We start from the raw sequence: 13,885 nt of genomic DNA, 5'->3' as shown, positions 1-13,885 counted from the left end.
TTAAGATATTTAGAAAGTTAGCGAACGTCATAAAATTGACAACGACCAAACACAATTGAGTGCTTGAACTCTTTGAAAGCTTTAGTCAGTAGTACAGCAATAACCCAAATTAAAGTAATACTTAGTCTAGAGACAGAAATGTTTTAATATAGCTTTACCACCAACACAGGGATTTTGTATTGACTAGTGTAGAGATTGTAAATAACAAAATCAGCGCATTAAAGTGTAGCCACTCGGATCATGTCCCCATCTTCAATATGCTGTGCTGTGCGTGATGTTAGCCTTCGTAAATGGGCATGTGGGGATCGGTTCTTCACAATCATAATGTCAAGAATGCTATGCCCGTATTTTATGTATCATCTCACTGTATTTTTGTATTTGTTAAACCACAGGAGAAATCCCAGATTTGTTCCCCGATGATGAAGTTGAAAATATCATCAGCAGTGTCAGAAATGAGGTCAAGGCCTCTGGACAGCTGGACACCAGAGAGAACTGCTGGAAATTCTTCATTGACCGTGTTCGTAGGCAACTCAAGGTGAGAGAAACTCGGTACACAAATAGTCTGCAAGCAATCATATAATTTGTCTAGATTGTTTCGAAGCAGATTGAACTCAGATTCTGACAGGTGTAGTTAGGTTTGCAAACTGATACAACTTAATCTCACTGGCAGACTCAGTAAGTCATCTCAGTGAAATACTACAAGCATATAGGCAGGCTGTTATTAATTTTTATATGGATGGAAAAAACAATCTGCCACCTGAGTGTTAACACTAGAGTTTCCATTTGCTGAGAAAAAGATAAAGTGTTAAGAGAAGTATACCAGAGGCTTTTTAATTGGTTCATGCTTCACAAACAGGTTGGTGTTAATCCACTTACCGAATGAATCATGAAATCCATTTGGAATGATCATTAGCCTCTGTTTGATATAGAGGTGAAAATCAGAGTTTGCAGACTACTTTTTTCTTTACTCGGGGGGGCGGTGGGGGGAAAGGTAACATTAGTGTTTCACAAAAGAATCTTCTGGGAACTCCTCGGGGGCAGTAATTGAAAAAGCTGGCAGTCCAAAACAAAGCTCAGGGGGTATGGAGCCTTTGATTAATGATCTGTCAGCTGTATAATTCTTAACAGTAATATTTGGTAGGCAGTAGAATATTAAAGAATTTAAAAGTGGGTCTTTTGCCCTAAGGGACATAAGTGTTGTCTTTTTTTTTTTTTTTTGTTCTTTCTTTTTAAGATGCATTACTAGTATGGGTTTCCATATCCACATATTTATTTTACTACTTCATGCTATAAAAGAGCTCTTGACATAAGTGTACAGTTCTGTTTAGTATTCCCCCAAAATATGTTGAACATATTGCTATCAAAGGTTTGCAGGAGTTAAAGCGATACGCTTGAAAAAATCCTTCTCATTCTGTTCTTGCTAACGTTTCCCTCCCTGCTCTCCAGGTTGCTCTGTGTTTCTCACCTGTGGGTAGCAAGTTGCGAGTGCGCAGTAGGAAGTTCCCTGCCATAGTGAACTGCACAGCTATTAACTGGTTCCACGAGTGGCCTCAAGAAGCGTTAGAGTCTGTCAGCCTGCGCTTCCTCCAGGAGACCGAAAACATCGAGGTGAGTCAAAGCTGTCACATCTGAGAGGCGCTCACACTTATTACTTATTGTCAAAATCCTATGGCTGAGAAGTAGTATTCCCTGTTGACTATGAAGACACAAGTCTTCATGTGTCTTGTTTGAAGTGCCAAGATACAATTTAAACCTTTTCTTTTTTTCCCCCTCCCGACATTTATCAGTGTTTCCTTAGCTTTCAGTTTTCTATGTGTGTCTGATAGATAAGGGGAACTATTAGATTCTGTTTTTTGTCCATGAATCGTACAATTCTCAATTCGGTGTGTTAAATGAGAAGTACTGCTTTGCACAGAGACTTTTTCCATGGTAGGAAAGGACAGAATAAAGTGAAAAAATGTCCAGTTAAAGACCCATCATGCTATTTTGATTTCCAGTAATGAGTCTCATTCAGTTGTTTCTTTAAGGAGCACAAGAAATTAGTCAGACTTTTCACTCCTCCCCTCTGTAAAAGTATACTTATTATTAATAATTTTTCTTTCATGTATTTCAGCCGGAGGTGAAGGAGTCAGTCAGCAAATTCATGGCTTACGTTCACACCAGCGTGAATGAGAACTCCAAGAGCTACTTGGTGAATGAGCGGCGCTACAACTACACCACCCCCAAGTCTTTCCTGGAGCAGATCAAGCTGTACCAGAACCTCCTGGCCAAGAAGACCAATGAGCTGACAGCCAAGATGGAGCGCTTGGAGAATGGGCTGCAGAAACTCAATAGCACTTCTTCCCAGGTGACTGCCATTCCTCCATCTCTTCCACAACACTAAGGAAAGGCCAAACATCAGAGTTAATTTAAACAACCTCTCTATGTGACTGTCTGCCTGTCTATTTAAATGGAATATTTAAAAAAGAAAATGTCGTTTTTTAAAATTCTAGTCACTTTATAAACTGAATTTAAATATCTCTGTCTTCTTTTCTAAACAATTTCCCAAGTGTAGAGTCAGCTGAAAGTGTTTAGTTGTCCTGTAATGCTTTTGCTTTGGAGCGAGAGAAAAAAAAAAAGCTACATCTCTTTAAAATACCTTGTCTGAATAGGTAAACTGTCAAATATCACTTTAAGAAATTAGTCACCCGTAGATTTTTTCTTTTCATAAGTGAAGCCAGAAAGCTGGGGATTTTTATGTTTAGACGAAATGTGCGTCATTTACAACGTTCTCCCATACGCATTGGCTCAGTGACGTCAGCACCTTTTGAGTTCTCGAGTCTGAGGGCACATTGCTTTGGTTTATTGTTCCCCACATAAATCTTTGTAATAAGTAAAAATGGAAAAAAATGTCCCTGCTGTATCTATTCATTATTGTATACATAATTGCAGTGGTATGAGGTCAGAATTCATATCTGCAGGAACAGATTAGAGTCCCATTGAAATTTTCACAACCCTCGAAAAACTAAACCCAAAAGACCAAAATCTGATCTATTTGCTGACTTTAATGGTGTTATAGCTCATTAATGTGTAACACTGGACAAAAAGCTAAAAACGATGAGTTCAGCATTTATTTATTTTTTCTGCATTTGTTTCCCCTCTTTATTTTGTTTTTAATTGGCTCAAAATAGATGGGGAAATAAACTGCGTAGAGCGATTGCCACTAAAGAGTGTCTAGAGGACTGGACTGGAATCTATGTTACAAGTATACTATATCGATGCTGTTGGTATGTTATTTGAATCAGAACAAGCAATATCATTTCTCTCTCTTCTCTTTTATCCAGAATATATGTCTTTGTTCGCCGTCAAGATATATCTTTGCCCGTGGTGTAAATGTGTTTTTGAATTGAGATGCTATGTAAGTTTTAAGATGGTTTTGTTAATGGCAAACGGCCCTCATTTACCAGTCCTTTGCTGTCTCCTACAGGAGTTTAATCTTCTACAATCAATGTAGGACCACGTAGGTGTGGCCCTGAGGGCACATTTTAAATGAATCGTTTAACATCCCATGCACTATGACAGCCATTTATTATCTTTAGAAAATAAACAAGCCTAAAGTGCAGTAAATGTTTTTTACTTTACATAATTTTGAAAGTATTTTTTTGTGTGTGTGTGTGTTGGTTGAAAAATCAACATTTGGATAATCATATTTAGGCTTCTTGTTTCCAAATTCCAAAATATAAGTATTTGTATATGCATTTTAAGTAACATGACATGGTACATCTTCCAATTGCCATTTATTGGACTCAAACTTGCCTGTGCATGATCTTCTGAAGTAAGAATATTATTAATAAGCAAACTTCCTTACTGCTCCAGCACCTACCTGCCTTATAAGCTGTAATAAACTTGTTTTAATCACAAGAGATTTTTTGATAAATAACACATGTAATGATTCATTTTCATTCAAAGGATGCATTACAATTTAAAATGTTTAAAGTAATGTAACGTTTAAAATGTAAATATAGACTTAGGTCCTCCTGGCACTAAAGAAAAACAAAGTTTGCAGTTTTGCCTTTATTTTTATTGTTTTACCTCTTTATGCTGGATCGTTTATGATTTCATAGTTGCCAAGAAAAAACTCATCATTTTGGCCCAAAATGTCATGTATGCCTTTCTGGTTAAAAATTATATTTTGCTCGAAGCTCTGTGTGCTGTGCAAAGCAAAATTGAGTCCGGAGTGAAAATGTAGTACATGTGTTCTAGTTGCTAGTTGCTTATGTGGCACCCAGAAGAATATCCATTGGTTAATTTGGAATGATGTTATGTCATACCTGTAAGCAGAAGTAAAAATGTGTGGATACCTCAAACGCAGACTTTCTTTAGATTCAAAATCCATCTGAGACATGTAGAAACTATGGAAAAGGGAAAGGTTATGAGTATGGCAGTGAGCTGATTAGATTGTTGTAGCTCATTCTAAGCTATACATCAATAATAATAAACTTCAAATCTTTTAAGTCCCCCCCCCCAGACATATCCCAATTACACAGTCTACGTTTAATCATTTAAACGAATGTTTGCCCAAATAGTATTACTGATCCTTAAAGATTTAAAAGCAGCTAAATAATATTTGCAGTCTGTGCAGCCTTTATAACATTCATGCCGTAGTAATTTGTTGTATTTATTGGGACTTAAATTGTACTCCAGATGCCGCGTTTATGGCAAAGAATATATAAAGGAGAAGTTAGGGACATATAATTCTAGGAAGAATCTTTCCCAGGGACATTTCTGCATAATTAAAACCATGTAACAGTGCTAGTGGTCATTCCTCTATATCAGCTTAATTAACCACATGATAGTTGCTGGGTTGTTATGCGCCAGAACAGCATTATAATGCTACCCAAAGGAAATCCTAAAGGACATCTAAGGCTTTCTTTTTCTTTGCTAATTATTCCATGTGGTTGGATGAAAATTATCAGTTTGATTTCTCATGTGAACATATCTGTTTGTTTCTGGAGTTTTGTGCTTATCTGAAAGGTCAAATGTTCTGAACATCTCTTAAATTCTCCAGCACTGATGCACTTTCAAGAGGCTTAATTTCAAATGCAACTTGTAATTAAACCATGCACACTTCTCTCGCCATGCGCTAAAACCTGACCGGACAAGGATTTGCTTGGAATAATGGATATGAATAATTTCATTAAAGAATACGCATGCATGAGAGTCTCCAACAGCATCAATCACACTTCACAGTAATCTTGATTGTTAGAAGTGTCTGGTTTTCTTGATTTTTGTCTGAATGGTTAAACCAATGATTATCAAATTACTGTTGTAGATTGTGGATAGATTGTGAATAGAATATTGTTAAGAAGACTGTATGGAAAGCTTATGTTAATTTGATGTAGAGGCTGCAGTTATATGTGGAATTGTACAATAAATATTAAGGATTAGGCTCCCTATGCTCTACACTTCATTTAACTTATTTAAGTTCAGTTTGATTCTCACTGGATGTTTTTTTTTTGTTTGTTTTTTTAATAGCAATTTATATTTTAAGTTTCTTTTGCAATCAAAAATTTCACCACCTGCCTTATACGAGTGTATCTGAAACGCCTGTTTATTAGTATGCATGAAATGGTTAACAGTAACATCCTGATAATTAAGCTTTCGGGATTTTGAGTCTAGTAGACATCATCTAATAAAGAAATGTTCACCATACCAACTAAAGTGTGTGTGTATGTGTACGTGTGTGTGTGTGTGTATGTGTGTGTGTGTGTCATTCAGAAGTCATTGCTTATATCTACAGTCATTAATCAAATTTAAAAACATTTTGAGTGGATATGGGGTAGACGGATATTTTTAGTTTTTTAATTAACTCCTATGTGGCATTTAGGAAAAAATGGAAATCATGTAATGGTATAATTGATTAAAGAAGCGCAAAAGCACAAAATCATAGAGTGATTCAAACCCAGCATTGGCAAAGGCAATTACTGGATAATTACTTATTCATTAGTGTATAATATCCACAGTATTGATTTTCTTCAAATTATAAACATTATAAACATAAGACATATGACAAGCAATTTTTGAAATGCAAAATATTAGCAGAACATTTAGACCCTGTGTCTATTAATGCTAGTGTGATCTTAAAGAAGCATAAAAGTTACTAAATATGGTTCCAAATATATTCAGTGTGTATTTTGGATAGAAACTTAATATTGAGAAGTATCCATTTTTTTTTTTTTTTTTTTTTTTTTTTTTTTTTAACCAGTTGGTTGGGGAATGATTAAAATCAGACTTTGCAGATGCTTAATTTTACTGAAGTCGAAAAGTGTTTCGGCAGACTCTCTGATTCTTACCTCTTCTGGTCTTCACAGGTGGATGACCTGAAAGCCAAGCTGGCTGCTCAGGAAGTGGAGCTCAAACAGAAGAACGATGATGCTGACAAACTGATCCAGGTGGTCGGGGTGGAGACTGAGAAAGTGAGCAAGGAGAAGGCCATCGCCGATGAGGAGGAGCAAAAGGTGGCTCTGATAGCCATAGAAGTCAGCAGAAAGCAGAGGGACTGTGAGGAAGATTTGGCCAAAGCTGAACCAGCGCTTAATGCTGCTAAAGATGCGCTGAACACTCTGAACAAGGTAAACTCTCTGTGTTTCTATTGTCTCTCAGTATTCATGTATTATATATTTATTTGCATTCATGAAATACACAGTTATTGGAAAGCAGGTTTTGGAGCTCGGTTTTACCTCTTCATAATATTACTATAAACACAGAATTTGAATTAAGTTATTGTAAGGGATGGTGTTGTGATATGCAATTTTATTTTAAAAAGCACACATGCATTCTGTTCCAATCATGAGGATAAAAAGAGCAATTTATTTGTGTTGTATATTTTAAGAGGGCCTATTTGTGATGTGGGAATTTGTTTTAGCGGGCTGTACAGAAACAGATGCATTTAAACGTATATCATATTCATTCAGTACTTTCCATCGGCTTTGGTTTCTGATTCCCCAAATAAGCAAGTTTCAAATTAAGAAACACACTCATATAATTTCAATAGCCCTAGTCAGGAATGAATAGCTGGGAATAAGGGAAACTGTGCAAAACATTAAATCTCTGAAAGAGTAAATGACACAAATGTCAATCTAATGATAAGGCTACCTACCTACTCAACACCAATTGAATTGAAACATTGCTTAACTTCCCTGAAGCAATTAACCAGTTAATTTCAATTAAATGACTGACATCTTACATAATTTTTTAGAAACCAGCCTTCAGCTCTCCCCACCCCCTGGGGAGCACAGACTCTGATTCACAGTTACCCATAGAAGGACATCTGTACACATGCAGACCTGTCAAGAGCAATGTAGTAACACCTGTACTAGAAGATGTTTAAATTACTTTTTTTAAAGGGTTTCTGAGATTGTGTGTGCAGTTTTTATTCTCACTTCAGGCAATATATTTTAATTTCCCTTTCAATGAATTTATTGTAAGCACGGCAATATAATACAGACTTGTTGTTGGTATTTTAGTAATGTTCATAGCACAGTATCATCCACCTCATTATTAAGGAGTTATCTGTGGGGCTTTAGATTACAGACTTTGGCGATATCTAGTTTTAATAATCTTGTACAGAACTGCTGTAATTGAAGGGACAACAGTGTATCAATTAATCCTTTTTTCACACATTGCTGCGCCATTTTCATTCTAGTTTCATAGAAGTTGATTTTTCTTTACTTATTTTTTGTAAAATAAAGACAGCTAAGGTCAATTAGCTAATAATATTAATATCTTCATCATCATCAGCATTTGTAAAAAAAATATTTTTTTTCAAGAAGAGCTATTAAAAATGTTATTAGTGCATGTATCATGGAGCATACAGGATATAGCATTAATCATTTCTTAGAGCTTAGCCTGTGTTTAGATGCTGTCTTCATTGAATACTATCAGGAGTGAATAATCACAAGCCAGCTGACATAAATTTAACAAAACCTCTACCCCCCCCCTCCCCGACCCCCCTGAGCATGTACTGTACTTGGTTCTGTTTTCGGTCATTAGCAGCCCATGTGATTCCTGAAAATACTTATTTAAGATGGATTAAAGACTGATCGGGGCATGAAGGTCAGTCTTCATGGGGTGGGGCTTCCCTACATAATAAGGGGGTATTATAAGATCCTCCTTTAACTTATCATTGCGGCTGTGTGGTTTATGAGAGGAGTCCACATGCAATTTCTAGTTAGCAGACACACTTGGCAGTGAAAGCAGGCTTCAAGAATCATTGCAGCAATTCTGCAGGCAGACAAAACAATTTGTATCAGTTGACACAGATATGTACAGCAATGTAAATCATTTCATACCTACAGTCTACCAATTTATGATTGATGTGGCTTCATCAAAGCGGCAGATATGTTTTTGCTTTCACAAATACATCTGAGCAGATACTGAAAATGCAAAGCAATCTGGTCCCTGTAGACAGGATACCCACTGTCATGACTAATGTAGAGTATTGTTTGACACACTCAAAATGCTGTCATGAAGAAATATATAGCTACATCTAGACTTGATTAAAGGGTCATTGTTTACATATTATTCGGGTAAATGCTATATTTAACAGTTAATTAAATTGTGTAAATGTACATATTTGCATTGATTTGACTTAGTAACTGTATGTATATTTAATCTTTGCTCAGTATCCTTTTACTCTTTGTTTTGCTTGTACCGCAAAAAACTATTTAAGCAGCTTTCTTGTTCAAAAACAGTACAGATTCATCATAACAGTGTCTTTGGCCTTCTCATCTTTGCACTACCATGAGGTTTCACCCTCATTTTCTACAAATTTTGTGGGCAAGAGCACTACATTCTGCTGTACTCATATAATGTGTACTCATTTTAATTAAGTAAGAGGCTCTCACATGAGTCTTGCATGTTTTGATCATGCATTCTTTGAAAAAGACATTAGTCAGCCACGTAGCAGAAAACGTCTTTCATACCAATGGGGATAGTTTGAAATGCTGCTCATGAAATATTTGTTTGTCATACCATTTTTAGAAAGTCTGAATTTACAGGACTGGAATTAAAATCAGATTCTGCTTTTTAGTGTTGTTTTGTGATTATTTATTTTCTTCTTTAAAATGATCAGATAATCATGTTGGTGACAAAGGTGTTTCAACAAAATATTGAGCAAAGGCTGTGAATACTTATGTACATGTGCTTTTTTTGTTTTTTATTTTTAATAAATTTGCAAATATTTCAAACTTCTTTCATGTTGTCATTATGGGGTATTGTTTGTAGAATTTTGAGGAAAATAATGAATTTAATCCATTTTGGAATAAGGCTGTAACATAGCGAAGCGCTATGAAGGGCCTGATTTCAATGACGACACATTCATATTACCTTGATGCGTTTCTTGTTGTCCCTCCAGAACAACCTGACAGAGCTGAAGTCTTTTGGCACTCCTGTGGCAGCAGTCACTAACGTCACAGCCGCTGTCATGGTACTCATGGCTCCTGGAGGTAAAGTCCCAAAAGACCGCAGCTGGAAAGCGGCTAAAGTCATGATGGCCAAAGTGGATAGTTTCCTAGATTCCCTCATCAACTTCAACAAGGAGAACATCCATGACAACTGCCTGAAAGCTATTCAGCCTTACCTCCAGGACCCCGAGTTCAATCCTGAATTGGTGACCTCCAAGTCATCTGCTGCTGCTGGCCTCTGTTCGTGGGTGATCAACATTGTGAAGTTTTATGAGGTGTTTTGTGACGTGGAACCCAAACGCCAGGCTCTCAAAAAAGCCAACGCTGAACTAGCTGCTGCTCAGGAGAAACTGTCTGTCATCAAAGCTAAGATCACTGTAAGTAAAAATCTAAGAACTAGGACAGGAAGGACAATTAATTACTTTTTGGGGGGGAGGAAAGGACTCACAGAAACATATAAAATGCAAAGTGTGAAACAAACAGCTATCTACACAATTGGTAATCCTTTTTTTTTTTTGTTAACATCATGGAATTCCCATGGAAGATTTCTCTGCTATACACCCAACTAACAGATGTGTTTATACTGTCTGTTCCTTTTAAAACTTACATTTTTAAATTCCAAGCACATCTTTTGCTAGATGTATGGTACATTGGGAAAGGATCATTAATAAATGCATACATACATACAAAAATTGTTCCATTGAGTAGGCAACTAAACAAAATTATATTTTTTATCTGAACATTTGAACAGCTATTGTTAACGATTATATTTATGTATATGTATATACAGCTCTGGAAAAAATTGAGACCACCCCAAGTTCAGAAATCAATGTTAAGTGGTCTCTTAATTTTTTCCAGAGCTGTATATATATTTATACAAAATATATTTATTCAAAATGACACGGCAAGTTAAGTGCCTTCAGCCTCTGTTAAATAGGCACTATATACATATCTCTGTGTGTGTGTGTGTGTGTGTGTGTGTGTGTGTGTGTATATATATATATATATATATATATATATATATATATATATATATACACACACACACATATAAATAAATATATGTATACAGTGCCTATGTAACAGAGGCTGAGGGCACTTAACTTGCCGTGTCATTTTGAAGGCTGAGATTATTTAGTATTGCTATTACAAGGGGGGTGGACACTTATCCAACCAAGCTATTTCCATGTTTTTTTTTTTTTTTTGTCTAGAGTGTTTTTTTTTCTCTTGGGAGTTGTGGGGTAGGATGACTAGATACAAAAAAAAAATCAATAAATAAATTATATATATATATGTTACTGCATTTTAATTCCAGGCTATAAGGCAGCTTGATACGTGTGTTATTATTTTAACAATAAGTTTTTGTTTAAAGTAAAGGTTGTTGGAGCATTCAGATGTAATGGGAGTGTTTCCTGCTTTTAGTGAATCTGCATACCTCAGCCAATTAATTATATTTTTCCATATGGTGCTTTTACAAATTAAAAAGTATAGAAGAGTGTATGGTATTTTGTTTACATAACCTTGGGGAATAAATGGTTGTAGTTAATCTACTTTGAAATATACCTCCGTTTCATCTCTGTCATGTAATGAGCATTTAAATCATTTGAACACTCCCTCAGACGAATAAGCAAACAATATTGTTGTCTCCTCTGTCTAATAGCAACTTAATGAGAACTTGGCAAAGCTGACAGCGAAGTTTGAAAAAGCGACTGCTGACAAACTCAAGTGCCAAAAAGAGGCAGATTCTACAGCGCTCACCATCTCTCTTGCCAATCGACTGGTAAGTGAATGTGGCATGTGGTGAATAGGAAATAGTGTATCTGTCATGCACAACCCCTAGAAGTATATACATTACCACTACAGTTTAGATTTTATATCACAATGTTTGTTTTGCTCTATGGATGAGATTTTGTGTTATTTATTTGGAATCCAGATCGATTTATTGTATTTATTTATTTATTTATTTATTTATTTTTCAAGTTACCAGATGTTCAGAAAAAGCAACCAAAACAGTCATAATAGTATAATTAATAACTAATAATAATTGAAATTAATAACTCTTAATAGTATTTTCATTTTATGCAATGAGTACTTATACACCATGTGTCTATATAAGCCTATGGTTGCAGACTTTGTCACAATGTACAGCACTTGGATTATAATAAATCTTTTTTTTTTTGTCTCTCATATGAGAGTTGTTGTTGTTGTTGTTGATTTCTCTCTCTCTAGCTTTATGATACTGGGATTTAACTGCTGTTTTAGAACATACAAAAATGTGCAGAAATTTCCAATTGAGAGTTTGTTCTTATTTGTAGGTTGGAGGCCTTGCATCAGAAAATGTGCGCTGGGCTGAATCAGTCAGTAGTTTCAAGCAACAGGAGAGAACGTTGTGTGGAGATGTCCTGCTAATAACAGCGTTTGTATCCTACCTCGGATACTTCACCAAGAAGTACAGAGTTGAGCTAATGGACAGGACCTGGAGGCCATACCTTAGCCAGCTGAAGGTCGGTTTTTTTCGATGTTTCGAATTTTAACAAATTAAATAACATTCTTTCAAAAAGAATGTGCTTATTTCGATTCTGAGTTTGAAGTTTCTGTTACATGTTCAAATTAATTAAAGAACAAACTTTGCCACTGTCAGTGAATACAAAGCATGCTTTTTTATCAATTATTTGATTGGGGAGAGAACATATACAGACCTTCAAAACAAAGAGAATATCAACATGCATATATAGACAACTCTAAAGACAAAAAGATAAAAGTAGAAAATTCCTCTATTTGTTTTTTTGTTGTTTAACAAAGCATGCTTGACCAGCTCAAGAAATAGTGAAATTCCAAAGCATTGTGTGCCTTGACCCCAAAACATTTTTTTCAGCCTATTAATGCAAATACTTTTTCATAAGCATAATAATAACTAGTTCTGTGTTTCTAAGAAATAATTAAGGAAATCTAAACAATCTAATTCTGGTGTAGGAAAGTTCCGAAATGCATCTGTATAAATGCCAAACTAAATACATACTGTACCGCTTCATTAGTTTAACAGTAAATGCTTTACAGTTGGCTAATTTTTAATTTACTTTCCATACCCAGTGTTAAGGACCTGAAAGTTTATTACTCTTTTTCAATTTTTGTATTATATCACTACCTCTGCGTAAATGTCCATTCACTTGGAAAATGGAGTTACACATACATACATAAACATACACACACATATATATATATATATATATATTCAATGCTGCACTTGCCTTAGAATGTCTAATGCAAGAGATTCCAAGAACTTGCTAAATTAATTTGAAATCGCATTAGTGAACGGGTTTGCAGGGCCATGAAAGCATTTCTTTCTTTTCATGACAATTTTCCCTACTTTCCGAGAAACTTATTATATTTAATTATTATATTTTCTGCTTTTTCAAATAATGTGCCAGTCAATTGGAGGTAGCCTTGAACTAAAGATTAAAAACAAACGTGATGGCCAGACAGAGAAAAAATATCTTTCTGGTAATTGGCTTCAATAGCTTTGGATTCAGACTGTATCACAGTGCATTGGTGATATGGTACCCGCATACTTATGGATGCATAAATAAGGAAATAAGAACATTCAGCAGTGGATGATGCTGAATTATGCCACAATTAAAAATAAATCAATTAGAAAATGTGAATAGCAGGTTTTCAAGTGACTAAGAAATGTACATGAAAACGACAGGTGGTTATTTCAGTGTTATGTTTGTGCTTCTGATATCTTTTGAAAGAAATAGGTTAGATCTATGTTTCTCTCCCTGCTTCCCATTTGCAGCCCATTGTTGAAATGTATGACCTGGTTCGTTCTTAGGTCCCAATTCCAGTGACACCAGAATTAGATCCGTTGACAATGCTTACTGACGATGCCGATATAGCAGCCTGGCAGAACGAGGGCCTACCTGCCGACAGGATGTCCACTGAGAACGCCACCATCCTGACCAGCTGTGAGCGCTGGCCGCTGATGGTCGACCCCCAGCTGCAGGGCATCAAGTGGATCAAGAATAAATACGGGGAGAACCTGCAAGTTATCAGGATTGGTCAGAGAGGGTAAAAATAATATTTCTGTATACATTTTTGAATAACTTTTTTAGTTTTTTAAGCTGTGAATTAACAGAATTGTGTTGAGAAGTTTGAAAAATACACACAGGCATCTGATTTTTTTTTTTTTTTTTTTTCACCACTCAAGTTACCTAGACTCCATGGAGAGAGCCTTGTCTGCTGGGGAAGTCGTTCTGATTGAAAATTTGGAAGAGGCGGTTGATCCTGTGTTAGGACCTTTGCTTGGTCGCGAAACAGTTAGAAAGGGGAGGTGAGTGTCCTTTGAAGACTTATTCTAGAATAAAAATACATGTTCAAGATTGTAAATTCTCTTGGGTTATAACATGGAGATGTCATTCAGCCACAGTCATAGTTGTGGTGAA

General features: G+C 35.7%; 1 protein-coding gene across 1 annotated transcript in view; it reads left to right on the top strand.

Moving 5' to 3' along the window:
• dnah9 (dynein, axonemal, heavy chain 9) overlaps positions 1-13,885 on the top strand; it is a 117,657-nt gene that overhangs the window by 59,223 nt on the left and 44,549 nt on the right. The window contains exons 47-55 of the mRNA XM_066704676.1: positions 393-535; positions 1,447-1,608; positions 2,114-2,347; positions 6,351-6,611; positions 9,395-9,820; positions 11,104-11,223; positions 11,759-11,947; positions 13,276-13,511; positions 13,651-13,773. Of these exons, the coding sequence (XP_066560773.1) occupies positions 393-535; positions 1,447-1,608; positions 2,114-2,347; positions 6,351-6,611; positions 9,395-9,820; positions 11,104-11,223; positions 11,759-11,947; positions 13,276-13,511; positions 13,651-13,773 (1,894 nt within the window). The remainder of the gene's footprint in view (positions 1-392; positions 536-1,446; positions 1,609-2,113; positions 2,348-6,350; positions 6,612-9,394; positions 9,821-11,103; positions 11,224-11,758; positions 11,948-13,275; positions 13,512-13,650; positions 13,774-13,885) is intronic.

This window comes from Amia ocellicauda, chromosome 5 (genome assembly GCF_036373705.1).
Source record: "Amia ocellicauda isolate fAmiCal2 chromosome 5, fAmiCal2.hap1, whole genome shotgun sequence".
NCBI lineage: Eukaryota > Metazoa > Chordata > Actinopteri > Amiiformes > Amiidae > Amia > Amia ocellicauda.
This window is presented reverse-complemented; position numbering and strand designations above follow the sequence as displayed.